Genomic DNA, 21,377 nt, shown 5'->3' on the forward strand with positions numbered 1-21,377 from the left:
ACCCCCTGCCCCCATTTAACAGGTGTCAACAAAACTGCACAAAGTCGGTGCCGAACTTTTAAAAATTTGTTCACAGGATGTGGGCGTCACTGGCAAGGCCAGCATTTATTGCCCATCCCTAACTGCCCCTTGAGAAGGTGGTGGTGAGCCGCCTTCTTGAACCGCTGCAGTCCGTGTGGTGACGGTTCTCCCCCAGCGCTGCAGTTAAGAGTCAACCACATTGGACACTGGAGTCATATATCGGCCAGATCGGGTAAGGGCGGCAGATTTCCTTCCCTAAAGGACATTACCGGTTGGGTTTTTAAACGACAATCTCGCCCCGCCCCACCCCACCTCTAATCCCCTCCAGCCCAATAATCCTCCGAGATCTCTGCGTCCTTCAGTTCTGGCCTCTCGCGCATCCCTGATTTTCATCACCCCACCCGCGGCGGCCGTGCCTTCAGCTGCTGAGGCCCCCAAGCTCTGGCATTCCCTCGCTAAACCTCCCCGCCTCTCTGACCAAGGTTTTGGGTCACCTGTCCTAATATCTCAGGTGCCCAACTTTGTCTGATTAAGCTCCTGTGGAGCGCCCTGTGATTGGGACATGTCACTATGTTAAAGGCGCTATATAAATGCAAATTGTTGTTGGTACAAACCAAAAAGCAGGGATCCAGAAACCACCAGAATAGATATTATTGCCTTGTGATTAACTCTCGGCCATCTCTTGGATTTAATACCTACAATTAATGTGAAGCAATCTCTTTATCCATCGATGGCTGATTTAGTGAATTAGATTTCTTCCAACCTCCCTCTGCAGTTCGGGGCTGTTCTTAATTAACTTCGTGAAGCTACGTGAAGCATTTTATCATTTTCTCCCCCCCCCCCCCCGCATAATGTAATGCTACATAAACACAAGGTTAGATGGATCCAAATTATGAAGTGTCAATACTGAGCAAGATCAACAAGCTCCCTCTGGTGAGAAATTCCCCAATCCTGCGATACAAACAAACAAATTGCCCCCTTTCAGTGATCATCTCCCCCCCCCCCCCCCATCACGAGATGTCTGCACTACTCCCAATTCTGCCCTCCTGAACATCCCTGATTATAATCGCTCCACCATCGGTGGCCGTGCCTTCTGTTGCCTGGGCCCCAAGCTCTGGAACTCCCTGTCTAAACCTCTCCAACTCTCTTTCCTCCTTCAAGACGCTCCTTAAAACCTACCTCTTTGACCAAGCCTTTGATCACCTGCGCTAATTTCTACTTAAGCGGCTCGGGGTCAAATTTTCATCGCATAATACTCCTGTGAAGCAGCTTGGGACGTTTCACTACGTCAAAGGTGCTATATAAATACAAGTTGTTGTTGGTGTTGAAGTTGGTGTGTCGTTGGAAGAGAGTCACAGTTAACGGAGCCCGGGGAGCCCTCCTGCCCAGAGACCCCTCTTCCTCACCTTCCATTGAGGGCGCGCTGGTTGAACCTGCATTCCGACCAAGGCTCCACACTTAGTGTTGCCGGATTAAGCATTTCCAGAATGTTGTGTTTGCATTCCAGAATTTTTTTTTAAAAAACCGCAGCGAGTCACGATATTTGGGAATGCGCCGTCGGAAAGAGCGGTGGCAGCGGACACAGCGAGAAATTTTCACAAGGGAATTAGACAAATACTTGAAAAGGAAAAGAAAAAATTTTTGCAGGGCTGTGGAGAAAAGGGGTGGGCCCAGTGAGAACAGCTCTTTCAAAGAGCTGGCACAATGAGCTGAATGGTCTCCTTCTGTACCACAACATTCTGTGATTCAATGGTTTCAATCACAGATTACATATAAACTTGCAAGGGTCAGTAAACTTATAGGGGTTTCCACCTGGACAACTAGGCGAGGTAAAGTGTCCTGGCCTCAATTAACTAGACTCAAAAAGGGTTTAAATATTTATGCAATCCTCCAAGAGGGTTTCAAACAGAGTCATCAACCTTAAAGAGATAAATATTTTCTGTGGTGATACATTATAGCTAACCGGCAGTGAATAAGACTGAAGGATTTGAAGCCATTCTGTTCTCGCTGCAGTGAATGTTTACAAGTAGTGGGTGCCCACGTTGCAGAATACTGAACTGGCCGGCCCCGAGTGGTGCGATGGGCCACGGCGACATCTCTGGCTTCTTCTCCACATCACACCCCCCCCCCCCCCCCTCCCTCCCCACCCCACTCCCCACCATCTCCGTCCCTACTGCTCTTTGCAGGGAGTGTGTTCCAGGAACTCCTTCAGCCGGGTGGGGTAGTCGGTCATGACCCCAGTCGCGTCCAAATCGAAGGCTCTCTCGAAGTCCTCCGTGTCGTTTAAGACCCAGACGTAAACCTGTGGGTGGACACAAGGTGAGTGCAGGCAACGGGCACGTCACACACTTCATCTGTTTGCGCCAGAATTCATCGCAACACATTGCTGTTAAGAACTAGTTGGTTTATTCGCAAAGGTTTACCACACTACACATTACCGGTTCATCCACTAGACTCACAACCACCTGCCTCATCGTGGATCCCCTGAGGTTTTATTGGGCTAGACTTTCCACTAGGTGGCTAAGGCCCAACAAAATGGGCCATGTTCCAGCGATGTGGGATGTCTCGGCCTTGCTGATCGCTGGCACAAGGCCCATTTTTTATTTTTTTTTGCGGTTTTCCACTCGGCCTTACCCCAGCGATGTCAAATGGGCGATGTGATTTTTCGGCGATCTCACGATCGCCCATCGAAAGTGGCCTTGCATCAGCCCAGTGAAGTGCGTGGTTGGTGCGGCGACTTGCGACGGGCCTTGTGTGGGCGATCATTGCGGCGATGTTTTGGGCCTAGTTTCCGCTTTTTCATCAAAATGGGCGCTGGAGGTCCGTTTTGGGCGATAGATGGGCCTTCGATGGGCGATGTGAAGTGGAAAGTCTAGCTCATTGAGTCTTGTGAACATCACGTGACGAGCGAAGCCCCTCACACTGCAACAGCTCGACAAAGCCGTGAGCATACTCACCGCCGGTGCATATATTACACCCCCACCCGCCGTGTTCCACCCCCTACCCAAACAAAATGCACACAGCCAGCTGTGCTCAAGGCAGACAAATAAATAAATAATTGAGGGGCTGGGCGTGTCAGCCGTGGCTCAGTGGGCAGCACTCTCGCCTCCGAGTCAGAAGGTCATGGGTTCAAGTCCCACTCCAGAGACTCGAGCACATAAATCCAGGCGGACACTCCGGTGCAGTGCTGAGGGAGCGCCGCACTGTCGGAGGGGTCGCCTTTTGGACGAGACGTTAAACCGAGGTCCCGTCTGCTCTCTCAGGTGGACGTGAAAGATCCCAAGGCACCATTTCGAAAAAGAGCAGGGGGAGTTATCGTCAGTGTCCTGGAGCCAATATTTATCCCTCAACCAACATAACAAAAACAGATTACCTGGTCATTATCACATTGCTGTTTGTGGGAGCTTGCTGTGCGCAAATTGGATGCCACGTTTCCTACATTACAACAGTGACTACACTCCAAAAAACAAAGTACTTCATTGGCTGTAAAGCGATTTGGGACGTCGCGAGGTCGGGAAAGGCAACAACAACTTGCATTTATATAGCGCCTTTAAAGTAGTAAAACGTCCCACGGCGTTTCACAGGAGTGTCATAAAATAAAATTTGACACCCAGCCATAAATGGAGAAATTAGTGTAGGTGACTAAAAGCTTGGTCAAAGAGGCAGGTTTCAAGGAATTTCTTAAAGGCGGAGAGAGAGAGGTAGAGAGGTTTCGGGAGGGAGTTCCAGAGCTTGGAGCCCAGGCAACAGAAGGCCCCGCCACCGATGGGAGAACGATTGCAATCAGGGATGCTTCAAGAGGCCAAAACTATAAGTGTGCCGATATCTCGGGAGGGGGGGGGGGGGGTTGTGAGGCTGAAGGAGATTAGAGATATAGGGAGGGGGGAGGCCATGGTGGGATTTGAAAACAAGGATGAGAATTTTAAAATCGAAGCGTTGCTTAACTGGGAGCCATAGCAAGCGAGTCTTTCTTTCTTTTCCTTAGAGCAGAGAAGGTTAAGGGGAGATTTAATAGAGAGGATCAAAATGATCAGGGATTTTGACAAGAGTAGGTCAGGAGAAAGCGTTTGGATTGGCAGGAAGTTCGGTCAGCAGAGGACGCAGCTTTAAGGTCATTGGGAAAAGGTCATTCCAGAGCTTGGGGCCCGAGGCAGCTGAAGGAATGGCCGCCGATGGTGGAGCGATGGAGAGTAAACGTTCTCACACAATCTGTTGACAGTCGGCAAACTCAATACGGCTCGATCAGTGTCGAGTAACAGCAAAAGAACCGAAGGGGGAGAAATGTTTTTACGCAGCGAGGTGATACCGTCTGGAATGTGTTGCCCGAAAGGGCGATGGAGGCAGATTCAATCGCAACTTTCAAAAGGGAATACTTGAAAAGGAAACATTTACAGGGCTATGAGGAGAGGGCCGGGGCGGGTGGGACCAATGTCGCTCCACATTTTTGGAGCGCTGCATGACCCTTTCAGACATCCGCACATGCCCGTTTTTTTTTTTTGCATTTAAAAGCCGGTGAGCCAACTGTAGGGCTGGGCAGTCTAAAGGGAACATTGGGCAAGACTTATTGGATCGCTCTACCAAAGAGCTGGTACAGGCGCGATGGGCCGAATGGCGGCCTCCTGTACTGCATAATCCTGTGATTCCAAGCATACACAGTCAGTAATGAACACTGAGCCCTTGTACACAGGAATGGGGATAGTGCGAGTTATTAACCACAAGGGGACGGAACTCTGCACTTTCAGCACTGGATCAGTGATCATCGGTAGAAAAGTTTTCTGTTGTCAAAGGAAAGACTTGCATTTATTAACCACCTGCAATGTATTTGCTTTGTGGCTTCTTTGCTTAAGAATTCATAGCAACACATTGCTATTAAGAACTAGTTGGTTTATTAACAAAGGTTTAACAATCACACTACTCACGACTGCATACCCCATCGCAGATGACCTAGACCCAACTGGTTGGGGTTTTCTTGAGTCTGGTGAACATCGCGTGGCTTCACAATGCAACAGCCCCACAAATCCGTGAGCATGCCCACTAGGTGCATACATTACACCACCTTTGTTCTTCAAGCACCTTCACATACAGTGCATTATTTTCAAGTTCAGTGACTTATGATTGTAAACATGGCAGCCATTTTGAGCACAACAAGATTCAATAAAGAATGAGACAACTAACGTTATTTTCTTTTGGTGGTGTTGACTCAAGGAGGAATTCTCCTCTTTGATCTTCAATGATGGGATCTATTACGTCCACCCAAGAGGGCAGATGGAGCCTCGGTTTGTCTTCTCCGACAGTGCAGCACTCCCTCTGTAAAGTCCTTACACAATACCACAAATCCACACGAGGCACATTCTGCAGACAAGGTCACTCCATGACCTGAACCTTTATTCACAGGACCAAGAAGTGATGACCCTGTGTGGGACCTCCCTTTATATACCTGGATGACCAGGTGAGGAGTGTCTCCCACAAGTTCACCCCCTGTACTCAAGGTGTGCATTTCTTACGTATATACAGTATTGCAGTGTTGTTACATAAAGATTACCTACATGACATCACCTCCCCCTCAACATCTTATTGGGATCATAGGTTAATTCTCTCGGCTGGTCTGCGCTCTCTCGTGGAGCGCCGCAGCTGGGGCTCTGGTTGTTGAGCCTTGGTATGCGTGTCTGTCACCTGTGGTGATTCCGGCCTGTCCGGGCTGACCGCAGGGACTGTGCATGCTGCTGAATATTCTTGTTGCTCATTCACTGGTGGTGGTGTGAATACCATCTCATGATCTTCCTCAGGTTCCTCAGTGTCCATGCTGAACCTTTTTTTTTACTTGGTCCAGACGCTTGCGGCATATCTGCCCATTGTTAAGTTTAACCACTATGATCCCATTCCCCTCTTTGTCTATTACAGTACCCTCAAGCCATTTGGGCCCCAAAGCGTGATTGAGGACAAATACGGGGTCATCAATTTCTATACATCTCCCCCTTGAATTTCGGTCATGGTGCTCGTTTTGGGACTGGCGCTCGCCCTCAACAATGTCGGACAGGACTGGATGAATGAGGGACAGCCGAGTTTTGAGTGTTTGTTTCATGAGTAGCTCCGCGAGCGGGACCCCCGTGAGCGAGTGCGGTCGGGACCTATAGGCCAGCAGGAGGCGCGATAGGCGGCATTGAAGGGAGGGACCTTTAATCCGGAGCATGCCTTGTTTTATGATTTGGATCGTACGTTCTGCCTGGCCATTGGAGGCCGGCTTGAACGATGCTGTCCTGACATGGTTAATGCCATTACCCGACATGAACTCCTGGAATTCGTAGCTTGTGAAACGTGGGCCATTATCGCTAACAAGGATGTCCGGCAAGCTGTGGGTCGCAAAGACCGCGCGCAGACTGTCCACAGTGGTGGATGTCATGCACGAATTCAAAATGATGCACTCGATCCATTTCGAGTATGCATCAACCACAATGAGAAACATTTTTCCCATGAACGGGCCCGCGTAGTCTACGTGAATACGTGACCATGGCCTGGTGGGCCAGGGCCACGGGCTGAGTGGGGCCTCCCTGGGGGCATTGCACAGCTGGGCACACGTCGTACACCAGCGAACACAGTGTTCCAGGTCTGAATCAATTCCCGGCCACCACACATGTGACCGGGCAATGGCCTTCATCAGCACGATGCCTGGGTGCTCGCTGTGGAGTTCCCTGATGAATGCTTCCCTGCCCCTCTGGGGCATGACTACCCGGCTGCCCCATAGTAGGCAGTCGGCTTGGATGGAGAGCTCATCCATCTGTCTGTGAAGCGGTCTGACCTCCTCAGGGCATGCTCAGTGTGCGGGCGCCCAATCCCCAGTCAGGACACATTTCTTAATCAAGGATAGGAGGGGATCTCTGTTGGTCCAGATTTTGATCTGGCGGGCTGTGATGGGGGACCCTGCGCTGTCAAAGGCATCGACAGCCATGACCATCTCGGCGCTTTGCTCCGCAGCCCCCTCAGTGGTGGCCAGTGGAAGCCTGCTGAGTGCATCAGCGCAGTTTTCGGTGCCGGGCCGGTGCCGTATGGTGTAGTCATACGCTGCGTGCATGAGAGCCCATCGCTGTATGCGAGCTGACACATTGGCATTGACAGCCTTGCTGTCTGACAGCAAGGATGTTAACGACTTGTGGTCCGTTTCTAATTTGAACCTCCTGCCAAAAAGGTACTGATGCATCTTTTTCACCCCATAGACACATGCGAGTGCTTCCTTCTCAACCATCCCATATCCCCATTCTGCTTGAGCGCGCGACCTGGAGGCATAAACCACAGGTTGTAGTTGGCCCTCAGCGTTACCCTGCTGCAAATCGCACCCAACCCCATAGGACGATGCATCACATGTCAGAACCAATTTCTTACGGGGGTCATACAGGGTCAACAACTTATTTGAACAAAGTAGGTTCTGTGCCCGATTGAAAGCCCGTTCCTGACAGTCCTCCCAAAACCAATCGCAACCCTTACGCAGGAGCACGTGTAGCAGCTCCAACAATGTGCTTAAGTTCGGCAGAAAGTTCCCAAAATAGTTCAAGAGTCCCAGAAATGAACGCAACTCCGATGTGTTGCAGGGTCTGGGCACTCGTCGAATTGCCTGAGTTTTGGATTCGGTGGGCCGAATCCCATCTGCAGCAACCCTCCTGTCCAGGAACTCAACCTCAGGAGCCAAAAACACACATTTAGACTTCTTGAGTCACAGGCCTACCCGGTCCAGTCGGCGTAGCACCTCCTCCAGGTTGTGGAGGTGTTCCTCAGTGTCATGACCGGTGATGAGGATGTCGTCCTGAAATACGATTGTTCCGGGAATGGATTTGAGCAGGCTTTCCATGTTTCTTTGAAAAATCGCGGCCGCTGATCGAATGCCAAACGGACACCTGTTGTAAACAAACAGTCCCTTGTGCATGGTGATGGTGGTCAGTAGTTTAGATTCGTCGACCAGTTCTTGGGTCATGTAGGCTGAAGTGAGGTCCAACTTGGTGAACAGCTTGCTGCCTGCCAGCGTGGCAAAAAGGTCCTCTGCTCTCGGGAGCGGGTATTGGTCTTGTAGGGACACCTGGTTGATAGTGGCCTTGTAGTCACAGATCCTGACCGAGCCATCCGCTTTTAGGACGGGAACAATAGGTCACGTCCAGTCGCTGAATTCAACGGGCGAGATGATGCCCTCTCTCAGCAACCGGTCCAACTGGCTTTCAATTTTCTCCCGAATCACATACGGCACAGCTCTGGCTTTGTGGTGCACTGGTCTGGCGTCCGGGGTGATGCATATCACTACTTTGGTACCTTTGAACGTCCCGACGCCAGGTTGAAATAGTGACTCAAATTGTTGTAGGACCTGTGAGCATGAACTTCGCTCCACAGATGACATGGCGTGCACATCCCCCCATTTCCAGTTCATCTCAGCTAACCAGCTCCTCCCCAACAGTGCGGGACCATTGCCCGGGACAATCCAGAGCAGCAGCCGGTTCACCGATCCATTGTGTGTGACCGCCAACATTGCACTGCCTAGCACGGGAATGATTTCTTTGGTGTACATCCATAATTGCGTCTCAATGCGTTCTAGTTTGGGTCTGCTGGTTTTGAGTGGCCACAGCTTTTCGAATTGTTGAACGCTCATGAGCGACTGGCTGGCCCCCGTGTCCAGCTCCATGCGTACCGGGATGCCGTTTAATAGGACTTTCATCATCATGGGTGGCGTTTTGGTATATGAGCTGTGAATGTTTGCCACACGAACCCGCTGAACTTCAGCATCCATTGATTTGCCCCAAGCGTCATCCTGCCTCGCAGACCCCTCATCTGGTTCATCCACCTCATATATTAGCCTGGTTACAAGTTTTCTGCACATTCTGGCTAAATGGCCACTGAGGTTACAATTTCTGCAGACGACCTGTTGAAACCTGCAAGTCCTGACAGCATGTCTGCCCCCAAACCTCCAGCATGAACTGAGATTCCCATTGTTGTGAACAAAAGAGCTGTTACAAGGCATTCCTCGCTGATTGTCCCTTTGACTGCTCTTGAGCACCCTGTTAGTGGGTGTCAATGGCCCCATCCCGGGCCACACTGTCCACTGGGGGGGGCGTAAATGTCCGTTCAGCCTACCATTGTCTCTGTTGGAGACTTACTCTTGGGTTTATTGCTGCCTGGGGTGTGTCGAGCTGCCCTTGCCTGCCTGCGGGACTCTGTGTCGCGTTTATGATATTGACTCCCTGATCCATCGCCATGTTGGAGGCAGAATTGCACGCGAATATTATTTTGGTTTCCTCCTCCCCCGCCATAAAAGTCTAAGCCATCAACGTCGCCGCTTCCAAGGTCAAGTCCTTGGTCTCAATTAGCTTTCTGGAAATCCCAGCATGACCGATGCCCTCAATAAAGAAATCTCTTAGCATCTCCCCCCTGCAGGCGTCTGTGAACTTAGAGGCTGGCCAAGCGCCGGAGGTCCGCAACGAAATCCGGTATGCTCTGTCCTTCCCGACGTCAGTGGGTATAGAATCTGTGTCGGGCCATGTATACGCTGCACGTCGGTTAGTTTGCTGAGCTCTTCAAAGGTTTTGTCCGCCGGCTTCTCGGGTGCTAGCAGGTCTTTCATGGGCGCGTAAGTCTTAGGTCCACAGCTGGTCAGCAGATGAACCCTTCGCTTGTCGGCCGCTGCGTCTCCCAGCCAGTCCTTCGTGACAAAACTCTGCTGGAGCCTCTCAATGAAATCGTCCCAGTCCGCACCAACACAGTACCGTTCATCTGTGGTGCCGGTGGCCATTCTTGTGGGTCGTTGATTCCCGTTTCTCGTCGCCAATGTAAAGTCCTTAAGCAATACCACAAATCCACACGAGGCACATTCTGTAGACAAGGTCACTCCATGACCTGAACCTTTATTCACAGGACCAAGAAGTGATGACCCTGCGTGGGACCTCCCTTTATATACCTGGATGACCAGGTGAGGAGTGTCTCCCACAAATTCACCCCCTGTGGTCAAGGTGTGCATTACTTACGTATATACAGTATTGCAGCGTTGTTACATAAAGGTTACCTACATGACACCCTCAGCACTGCACTGGGAGTGTCGGCCCGGATTAAGCACTCAAATCAAGGATCAGTTTTCAGATTCCGATCAGAGCACCAGATACAATATGCAAAGCAAAATCGGTCTCATTCTGCGGAGGTCAGACGCAGAGTCACACGGGCAACACAGAATAAAAGTGTAAGTTTCACCTGAATCCCTCTTGCTTTGAGATGCTTGAACAGAGATTTCCTCATGAGTAACCTGTGGGTAGAAACACCGCAATTAAAGGTTCGAATTCTGCAAAACAGATACACCGCTTTGAGTACTGTTGAGGGGGATGACTCATCAGGGGAGGGCAGCAGCAGCCAAGTTCATGGCACCGTGGCTGGCTCTGTTGCACAGGAGGGCAGGAAAAAGAGTGGGAGAGCGATAGTGATAGGGGATTCAATTGTAAGGGGAATAGATAGGCATTTCTGCGGCCGCAACCGAGACTCCAGGATGGTATGTTGCCTCCCTGGTGCAAGGGTCAAGGATGTCTCGGAGCGGGTGCAGGACATTCTAAAAAGGGAGGGAGATCAGCCAGTTGTCGTGGTGCACATTGGTACCAACGACATAGGTAAAAAAAGGGATGAGGTCCTACGAAACGAATTTAAGGAGCTAGGAGCTAAATTAAAAAGTAGGACCTCAAAAGTAGTAATCTCAGGATTGCTACCAGTGCCACGTGCTAGTCAGAGTAGGAATCGCAGGATAGCGCAGATGAATACGTGGCTTGAGCAGTGGTGCAGCAGGGAGGGATTCAAATTCCTGGGGCATTGGAACCGGTTCTGGGGGAGGTGGGACCAGTACAAACCGGATGGTCTGCACCTGGGCAGGACCGGAACCAATGTCCTAGGGGGAGTGTTTGCTAGTGCTGTTGGGGAGGAGTTAAACTAATATGGCAGGGGGATGGGAACCAATGCAAGGAGACAGAGGGAAACAAAAAGGAGGCAAAAGCAAAAGACAAAAAGGAGATGAGGAAAAGTGGAGGGCAGAGAAACCCAAGGCAAAGAACAAAAAGGGCCAATGTACAGCAAAATTCTAAAAGGACAAAGGGTGTTAAAAAACAAGCCTGAAGGCTTTGTGTCTTAATGCAAGGAGTATCCGCAATAAGGTGGATGAATTAACTGTGCAAATAGATGTTAACAAATATGATGTGATTGGGATTACGGAGACATGGCTCCAGGATGATCAGGGCTGGGAACTCAATATTCAGGAAAGATAGAATAAAAGGAAAAGGAGGTGGGGTAGCATTGCTGGTTAAGGAGGAAATTAAGGCAATAGTTCGGAAGGACATTAGCTTGGATGATGTGGAATCTATATGGGTAGAGCTGCAGAACACCAAAGGGCAAAAAACGTTAGTGGGAGTTGTGTACAGACCTCCAAACAGTAGTAGTGATGTTGGGGAGGGCATCAAACATGAAATTAGGGGTGCGTGCAATAAAGGTGCAGCAGTTATAATGGGTGACTTTAATATGCACATAGATTGGGCTAGCCAAACTGGAAGCAATACGGTGGAGGAGGATTTCCTGGAGTGCATAAGGGATGTTTTTTTAGATCAATATGTCGAGGAACCAACTAGGGGGAGGCCATCTTAGACTGGGTGTTGTGTAATGAGAGAGGATTAATTAGCAATCTCGTTGTGCGAGGCCGCTTGGGGAAGAGTGACCATAATATGGTGGAATTCTGTATTAGGATGGAGAATGAAACAGTTAATTCAGAGACCATGGTCCAGAACTTAAAGAAGGGTAACTTTGAAGGTATGAGGCGTGAATTGGCTAGGATAGATTGGCGAATGATACTTAAGGGGTTGACTGTGGATGGGCAATGGCAGACATTTAGAGACCGCATGGATGAACTACAACAATTGTACATTCCTGTCTGGCGTAAAAATAAAAAAGGGAAGGTGGCTCAACCATGGCTATCAAGGGAAATCAGGGATAGTATTAAAGCCAAGGAAGTGGCATACAAATTGGCCAGAAATAGCAGCGAACCCGGGGACTGGGAGAAATTTAGAACTCAGCAGAGGAGGACAAAGGGTTTGATTAGGGCAGGGAAAATGGAGTACGAGAAGAAGCTTGCAGGGAACATTAAGGCGGATTGCAAAAGTTTCTATAGGTATGTAAAGAGAAAAAGGTTAGTAAAGACAAACGTAGGTCCCCTGCAGTCAGAATCAGGGGAAGTCATAACGGGGAACAAAGAAATGGCGGACCAATTGAACAAATACGTTGGTTCGGTATTCACTAAGGAGGACACAAACAACCTTCCGGATATAAAAGGGGTCGGAGGGCCTAGTAAGGAGGAGGAACTGAGGGAAATCCTTATTAGTCGGGAAATTGTGTTGAGGAAATTGATGGGATTGAAGACCGATAAATCCCCAGGGCCTGATGGACTGCATCCCAGAGTACTTAAGGAGGTGGCCTTGGAAATAGTGGATGCATTGACAGTCATTTTCCAACATTCCATTGACTCTGGATCAGTTCCTATGGAGTGGAGGGTAGCCAATGTAACCCCACTTTTTAAAAAAGGAGGGAGAGAGAAAACAGGGAATTATAGACTGGTCAGCCTGACATCGGTAGTGGGTAAAATGATGGAATCAATTATTAAGGATGTCATAGCAGTGCATTTGGAAAGAGGTGATATGATAGGTCCAAGTCAGCATGGATTTGTGAAAGGGAAATCATGCTTGACAAATCTTTTGGAATTTTGTGAGGATGTTTCCAGTCGAGTGGACAAGGGAGAACCAGTTGACGTGGTATATTTGGACTTTCAGAAGGCTTTCGACAAGGTCCCACACAAGAGATTAATGTGCAAAGTTAAAGCACATGGGATTGGGGGTAGTGTGCTGACATGGATTGAGAACTGGTTGTCAGACAGGAAGCAAAGAGTAGGAGTAAATGGGGACTTTTCAGAATGGCAGGCAGTGACTAGTGGGGTACCGCAAGGTTCTGTGCTGGGGCCCCAGCTGTTTACACTGTACATTAATGATTTAGACGAGGGGATTAAATGTAGTATCTCCAAATTTGCGGATGACACTAAGTTGGGTGGCAGTGTGAGCTGCGAGGAGGATGCTATGAGGCTGCAGAGCGACTTGGATAGGTTAGGTGAGTGGGCAAATGCATGGCAGATGAAGTATAATGTGGATAAATGTGAGGTTATCCACTTTGGTGGTAAAAACAGAGAGACAGACTATTATCTGAATGGTGACAGATTAGGAAAAGGGGATGTGCAAAGAGACCTGGGTGTCATGGTACATCAGTCATTGAAGGTTGGCATGCAGGTACAGCAGGCGGTTAAGAAAGCAAATGGCATGTTGGCCTTCATAGCGAGGGGATTTGAGTACAGGGGCAGGGAGGTGTTGCTACAATTGTACAGGGCCTTGGTGAGGCCACACCTGGAGTATTGTGTACAGTTTTGGTCTCCTAACCTGAGGAAGGACATTCTTGCTATTGAGGGAGTGCAGCGAAGGTTCACCAGACTGATTCCCGGGATGGTGGGACTGACCTATCAAGAAAGACTGGATCAACTGGGCTTGTATTCACTGGAGTTCAGAAGAATGAGAGGGGACCTCATAGAAACGTTTAAAATTCTGACGGGGTTAGACAGGTTAGATGCAGGAAGAATGTTCCCAATGTTGGGGAAGTCCAGAACCAGGGGACACAGTCTAAGGATAAGGGGTAAGCCATTTAGGACCGAGATGAGGAGAAACATCTTCACCCAGAGAGTGGTGAACCTGTGGAATTCTCTACCACTGAAAGTTGTTGAGGCCAATTCACTAAATATATTCAAAAAGGAGTTAGATGTAGTCCTTACTACTAGGGGGATCAAGGGGTATGGTGAGAAAGCAGGAATGGGGTACTGAAGTTGCATGTTCAGCCATGAACTCATTGAATGGCGGTGCAGGCTAGAAGGGCCGAATGGCCTACTCCTGCACTTATTTTCTATGTTTCTATGTTTCTCGGGCCAGGATTTGGATTCCCGACAGGGCGGCGTTCTGCGCTCTCCCCACACCAGTTGCACACACGGGGCTGGCTCACCTTATCCCCCCCGCAGCATAGACCCTGCCACAGTGCAAGGGAGAGAGAGAAAGAAAGGAAGGGAGCGCGAGAGAACAAGAAAGGGAGCGCGAGAGAGAGAGAAGGGAGAGAGAGAGAGAGAGAGAGAGAGAGAAGGGAGAGAGAGAGAGAAGGGAGAGAGAGAGAGAGAGAAGGGAGAGAGAGAGAGAGAGAAGGGAGAGAGAGAGAGAGAGAAGGGAGAGAGAGAGAGAGAGAAGGGAGAGAGAGAGAGAGAGAAGGGAGAGAGAGAGAGAGAGAGAGAGAGAGAGAGAGAGATAAAGTGATGGAGAGAAAGAGAAAGATAGAAAGAGATAGAAAAAAGATAGATAGAAAGCAATAAAGATATAGTGATAGCGAGCGCGACAGAGAGTGGGGTAGAGATAGAAAGAGCGACAGATAGATATTTAAAGCGATAGCGAGCAACATAGATAGAGAGAGAGAGAGAGAGACAGAGAGTGAGAGAGATGGGAGTAAGTTAGCCGCGAGCACTCACATGTCAGCGAGCCAGATCACGAACCGCTGAGTCCGGGATATTGTGTTCTGATCCTTTAATCTGGACATGAAACAAAAATGGAGAGAGGGCGTGGTATCAATTTCCTGCTCATTCCCGAATCGCTCATCGCGTCACCAGTAACAGCGGGACTCCGATAGTACCACATTAACCGTGAATCCACCCTGCGGCACGATTATAGATTTGGCCCTTTCCAAACCCCGGGCTGTGTCTGGAGACAGCTCCGAGAGATGGACGGGACTCAGGTGAAGTACTGGCGGGTACAGCTCCGTCACTCGGGGATGGCAGAGATTGGAGATGATGTATCGCCCAAGGGGTGTATTGGCCGCGGTGTGATTCTCCCTGTCGGGTATCGGTACTGATGTTCAAAAGAAAGTCAGTCACAACACTGCTCGTTACATCATTTCCCTTTAGACTGGATGCATCGCTGCACACACGGAGGGACTCAGGGGTGGGGACAGGGGCAGGCTTTGCCGTGATGCCCAACCGCTGGTAGTTGAACAGGCGGTGGGCACACCCCACATCGCACTAGAGAGGGTACAGAGGAGATTTACCAGGCTGTTGCCTGGACTGGAGAATTTTAGCTATGAGGAAAGGTTGGATAGGCTGGGTTTTTTTTCTTTGGAACAGAGGAGGCTGAGGGGAGACCTTATTGAGGTGTATAAAATTATGAGGGGCCTAGATAGAATGGATAGGAAGGACCTATTTTCCCTAGCAGAGAGTTCAATAACCAGGGAGCATTGATTTAAAGTAATTGGTAGAAGGTTTAGAGGGTACTTGAGGGGAAACTTCTTCACCCAGAGGGTGATGGGGGTCTGGAACTCACTGCCTGAGAGGGTGGCAGAGGCAGAAACCCCCAGAGCATTTAAAAAGTACCTGGATGTGCACTTGAAGTGCCGTAACCTACAGGGCTACGGACCAAGAGCTGGAAAGTGGGATTAGGCTGGATAGCTGTCGGCCGGCACGGACATGATGAGCCAAAATGGCCTCCTTGCGGCTGTAAATTTCTATGATTATATGATCAAAGCTAAGGGTAAAGGTGAATAGGACATGGCGGGCCCTAGCGCATGGAACCATAGCCCAGTGAACGTGGTCATATGGGGAGAAGGCTAGACAGAGGACGTTACAAAAGTCAGCCACACAGGCAACAAAAAGGAATAACCTCCCCTCCCACCCCGCCATGGCAAACCAATCCAGCCAATGGGACGGCACATGGCAAGCCAATCCAGCCAATGGGACGGCCATGGCAAACCAATCCAGACAATGGGACGGCACATGGCAAACCAATCCAGCCAATGGGACGGCACATGGCAAACCAATCCAGCCAATGGGATGGCCATGGCAAACCAATCCAGCCAATGGGACGGCCATGGCAAACCAATCCAGCCAATGGGGCGGCCATGGCAAACCAATCCAGCCAATGGGACGGCCATGGCAAACCAATCCAGCCAATGGGACGGCCATGGCAAAGCAATCCAGCCAATGGGACAGCCATGGCAAAGCAATCCATCCAATGGGACAGCCATGGCAAAGCAATCCAGCCAATGGGACGGCCAAGGCAAACCAATCCAGCCAATGGGACGGCCATGGCAAACCATCCAGCCAATGGGAATGTCATGGCATTGCCAATCCGGCCAATGGGACAGCCCATGGCAAATCCAGTATATTGGTACTGGACTAGGCAGTAAGGTGCACTCCATACAATGCCCCCACCCCAGCACACCTTCCTTTTCAACCTCTGAGCCGGGGGGGGGGGGGGGCGGGGGATGTGCGATGGTTAGGAGATGGTTCACGGCCCCCGTTCAGAGAGTTGAAAGCCTTTAACTTACTTCAGGATGATTGAGGGCATAGGAATCTCCAGGAACTGCTCCCGCAGAGGGAAGAATGGCAGGAGGCCTGTGTAAAACAGCCCCAGCAGGAGTAGCACTCGATGCAGGCTGAACAGGATCGGGATGCATGGATTCTGTCAAACGGAACAAGAGCAAAGCACGTCACACGCGGGCCACACATGCCAGGACACTGGCGGCAGGCTAAGGAACTTGCAGGTAAACATCACATCTCTCAAACATCCCCAATCGCTTCACATGCCGCGAGCCACTGGGCTGTGCAGTTACTGTTTTGCAAACAAACCCAGCAGTCATTACTGCACAAAAATAGCAATGACTTGAAAGGCCGGTTAATTGGCTCTCGGTGGTGGCGTTTAGGGGCGGAAATAAAGGCCAGGATACCAGGAGAACTCCACGCTCTTCCAACAGTGCCGGGGTTCTTCGATATCCACCCAGAGCCTTGGCTTAATTTCTCACTAAAGGACGACACCCCTCCAACTGCACAGCACTCCTTCAGAACACTGGAATTGTCAGCCTAGATTATACATTCTAGTCCGAGATTGGGGCCTATGAATCTTTTTCTAATGTTTTACCCCAGAGGACTGTGAAAGCTCAGTCATTGAGTAAATTCAAGACCGAGATCTATAGATTTTTGGATACTAAGGGGATCGAGGGTTATGGGGATCGGGTGGGAAAGTGAAGTTGAGGTCGAAGATCAGCCATGTTTCTTATGTTGACCCCATGACCTTCGGACTCGGAGGTGAGAGTGATACCAACTGAGCACCTTGCATCACTCACGTGTGTCTCTGGTAACCCACACGTGAGATTGTGGAATCCTGACCTTACATTGATGTGTGAAAACCCAACGACACGTGTACACAGAGGGGTAGTGAAGCAGAAAGGACCATGTGTTCCTGTCTGACGGCCAGACTGTCTGAGCACTCATTGTAACGGCTGCAGCCTTTACCCACGCTGCTCGGAGAGAGAGAGTCATTTATTTCCTCTGTGGGGGAGATCCAGAACACAAAGTTTAACAAAACTTTAAAGGTTAAGAGCTCGGCCAGCCAGGAGTGAATCAGGAATTACCACTTTACACAAAGGGTAGTGGGAATGTGGAATCCTCTCCTCCGAAAGTCTGTGGATGCTGGGGGCCAATTGAAATGGTTAGCAAAGGGTATCGAGGGAAATGGAGGCGAGGCAGGTAGATGGAGTTGAGGTTCAGGTCAGCCATGATCTTACTGAATGGCGGAGCAGGCTCGAGGGGCTGAATGGCCTCCTCCAGCTCCCACCTCTTCCCATTAATCTTTCAGCCTCCACTTTCCCCAAGGCAGTGCAGTGTACACTGTGCAACCTATTGCTAATGCCTCCGAGGCAGGATCCCACACGCCTCAACTCGTCCTGGACACTTTCCTCAGCGTTTAGGGAATACAAGACCAGGGGGGGGTTATGCTTGAACTGTATAACATACAGGTTAGGCCACAGCTGGAGTACTGTGTGCAGTTCTGGTCACCACATTACAGGAAGGATGCGATTGCACCAGAGAGGGTACAGAGGAGATTTACCAGGATGTTGCCGGGAGTGGAGAATTTTAGCGATGAGGAAAGATTGGATAGGCTGGGGTTGTTTTCTTTGGAACAGGAGGAGGCTGAGAGGAGACCTTATTGAGGTGTATAAAATTATGAGGGGCCTAGATAGAATGGATAGGAAGGACCTATTTCCCTTAGCAGAGGGGTCAGCAACCAGAAAGCATAGATTTAAAGTAATTGGGGGGAGGTTTAGAGGGGAGTTGAGGAGAAATCTTTGACCCAGAGGGTGGTGGGGATCTGAAACCCTCATTATATTTAACGTAGTCAAACGTCCCAAGCCGCTTCACAGGAGTATTAGGAGATAAAAAATTTGAGCTGCATAAGTAGAAGTTAGCGCAGCTTGGTCAAAGAGGTATGTTTTAAGGAGCGTCTTGAAGGAGAAAAGAAAGGCGGAGAGGTTGAGACAGGGAGTTCCAGAGCTTGGGGCCCAGGCAACAGAAGGCACGGCCACCAATGGTTGAGTGGTTATAATCAGGGATGCTGAAGAGGGCAGAATTAGAGGAGTGCAGACATCTCGGGGGAGCTGTGGGACTGGAGGAGATTAGAGGGGGGGGGGGGGGATTTGAAAATGATGCGAATTTTGAAGTTGAGGTGTTTGCTTAACCAGAAAAAGTATTTGGATGTGCACTTGAAGTGCCATAACCTACAGGGCTATGGACCAAGAGCTGGGAAGTGGGATTAGGCTGGATAGCTGTGTCAGCCGGCGTGGACACGATGGGCCGAATGGCCTCCTTGTGTGCTGCAAATGCCTCCGATTCGATGAGGATGTGCCCTCACCCACTGCGGGCAGAGTCTGGCTCCGGGCCCGTGGCACTGGACAACAGACCTCGAGCTGACGGCACGGGAAGGAAACCAGAAGCGAGCGGCGACCGAGTAATCCTTGGGACGCCCGAGGCTAAAACTTCCCCGCGGATATCCCAATCCCAGCCTCCCAAATAACGGGACTCAGGCCTGCGGGACACAAGTGCAGCGGCAGCGAGGCTCACCGTTTTGTAACATTTCTTCACGATATCTTGACTGGCGTTGCCCCAGACGGTGAGGTCCTGCCGATTAAACTCTTGCACCAAATCCGATACCTGCCGGACAACACACACACACCAAACCCGGTGGGATATTGAATTAGCCAGACACATCAGCCAGTCTAAGCGCACAAAAAGAAAGCATTTACATAGCGCCTTTCACAGCCACCCGTCTCAGAGTGCTTTACAGCCAATGAAGTACTTTTTGGAGTGTAGTCACTGTTGTAATGTGGGAAAGGCGGCAGCCAATTTGCACACAGCAAGCTCCCACAAACAGCAATGTGATAATGACCCAGATAAGCGTTTTTTGTTATGTTGAGTGAGATATAAATATTGGCCCAGGACACCAGAGATAACTCCTCTGCCCCTCTTAGAAATAAGAAGGCCGTGGAATCTTTTACATCCACCCGAGAGCGCAGACGGGGCCTCGGTTGAACATCTCATTCGAAAGATGGCACCTCCAACAGTGCAGCACTCCCTCAGTACTGCACTGGAAGCATCAGCCGAGACTTTTGTGCTGAAGTCTCTGGAGTGGGACTTGAACCCACGACCTTCTGACTCGGAGGTGAGGGTGCTACCCACTGAGCCACAACCCTCTACTTTGGGGCTACCAGGTAGTTTGCGACATCGAGATGTTCTCCCGACGTATTAAGCAGTCGATACGAGGCAGGCGATGCCTGGAAATGTTCCCCTCCGCACCGCGCGCCCAGTCCGTATTTCCAGATCACCACAACTCGCTGCGTGAAGCATTTTATCCTCATCTCCCACCCTCACCTTGAAATAAAAACAGAAGCAGGGTTATGGGGACAACGCTGGGGAGTAAATGGGACGGTTCTTTCAGAAAAGCCAAATGGCCTCCTCCAGTGTGGCAAGATTCTACAACAACAACAACAACTTGTATTTATATAGTGCCTTTACTGTAGTGAAACATCCCAAGGCGCTTCAAAGGAGTATTGTGAGATAATAAAATTTGACACCAAGCTGTACAAGTAGAAATTAGCGCAGGTGACCAAAAGAGAGGTGGAGAGGTTTGGACAGGGAGTTCCGGAGCTTGGGGCCCAGGCAACAGAAGGCACGGCCACCGATGGTGGAGTGATTATAATCAGGGATACTCAGTACGGCAGAATTAGAGGAGCGCAGACATCTCGGGGGGTTGTGGGGCTGGGGGAGATTACAGAGATAGGGAGGGGCGAGGCCATGGAGGGATTTGAAAACAAGGATGAGAATTTTGAAAATCGAGGCGTTGCTTAACTGGGAGCCAATGTAAGTCAGCGAGCACAGGGGTGGTGGGTGAGCGGGACCTGGTGCGAGTTAGGACACAGGCAGCCGAGTTTTGGGTCACCTCTAGTTTACGTAGGATAGAATTCTATGCTGGAAATACTCAGCGGGTCAGGCAGCATCTGTGGAGAGAAAAGTTTCGGGTCGGCGACCTTTCATCTGAACTGGATGATTTCATCAGGAATAATTCTGACGAAAGGTCATCGAGCTGAAACGTTAACTCTGATTCTCTCTCCACAGATGCTGCCCGACCTGCTGCGTGTTTCCAGCATTTTCAGATTTTATTGCTTTAATAATTTTTTTTTAAAAAGGGTTTGTTTTTCTCGGTTTGGTACCTTTGAAATGAGGGTACTGTTGTTGACCTTAATGTCGATGTTGATGGCCGTTCCCGGAAAGGCTTCGAATACCTCCCTCAGCAGTGGAATGCGCTGGTTGTAATCTCCCTCACAGAAGCAATCTACAACAACAACAACAATTTGTATTTATATAGCGCCTTTAACGTAGTAAAACGTCCCAAGGTGCTTCACAGCAGTGTTACAAAACAAAACAGGTAATTTGACACCGAGCCACACAAGAAAAAATTAGCGCAGGTGACCAAAAGATAGGTTTTAAGGAGCGTCTTAAAGGAGGAGAGAGAGGTAGTGAGGCGGAGAGGTTTAGGCCCAGGTAGTTGAAGGTATGGCCACTGATGGTGGAGCGATTATAATCAGGGATGCTCAAGAGGGCAGAATTAGAGGAGCGCAGACATCTCGTGGGGTTGTGATGTTGAAATGGATTACAGAAATAGGGCGGGGCGGGGCCATGGAGGGAGTTGAAAATAAGGATGAGAATTTTGAAATTGAGACGTTGTTTAACCAGGAGCAAATGTAGGTCAGCGAGCACAGGGGTGATGGGTGAGCGGGACTTGGTACGAATTAGGACACGGGCAGCCGAGTTTTGGGTGACCTAAAGCAAAAGGGCGAGTGATCAGCAACAGATTTAACCGACGGACCGACAGTAGTCCGCAGACACACACACACACACACACACAGGCAGGGCC

General features: G+C 49.9%; 1 protein-coding gene across 2 annotated transcripts in view; it reads right to left on the reverse strand.

Moving 5' to 3' along the window:
* Window positions 1–2,173: 2,173 nt before the first annotated feature.
* gdpd1 (glycerophosphodiester phosphodiesterase domain containing 1) overlaps window positions 2,174–21,377 on the reverse strand; it is a 56,002-nt gene continuing 36,798 nt past the window's right edge. For both annotated transcript variants that reach the window (XM_070856953.1, XM_070856954.1), the window contains exons 5-10: window positions 20,674–20,795; window positions 19,028–19,117; window positions 16,459–16,592; window positions 14,612–14,671; window positions 10,237–10,288; window positions 2,174–2,323 (exon numbers count right to left, since the gene is read on the reverse strand). In XM_070856953.1, the coding sequence (XP_070713054.1) occupies window positions 2,192–2,323; window positions 10,237–10,288; window positions 14,612–14,671; window positions 16,459–16,592; window positions 19,028–19,117; window positions 20,674–20,795 (590 nt within the window). In that variant the 3' untranslated portion in view covers window positions 2,174–2,191. The remainder of the gene's footprint in view (window positions 2,324–10,236; window positions 10,289–14,611; window positions 14,672–16,458; window positions 16,593–19,027; window positions 19,118–20,673; window positions 20,796–21,377) is intronic.

This window comes from Pristiophorus japonicus, chromosome 16, assembly GCF_044704955.1.
Source record: "Pristiophorus japonicus isolate sPriJap1 chromosome 16, sPriJap1.hap1, whole genome shotgun sequence".
NCBI classification, from domain to species: domain Eukaryota; kingdom Metazoa; phylum Chordata; class Chondrichthyes; family Pristiophoridae; genus Pristiophorus; species Pristiophorus japonicus.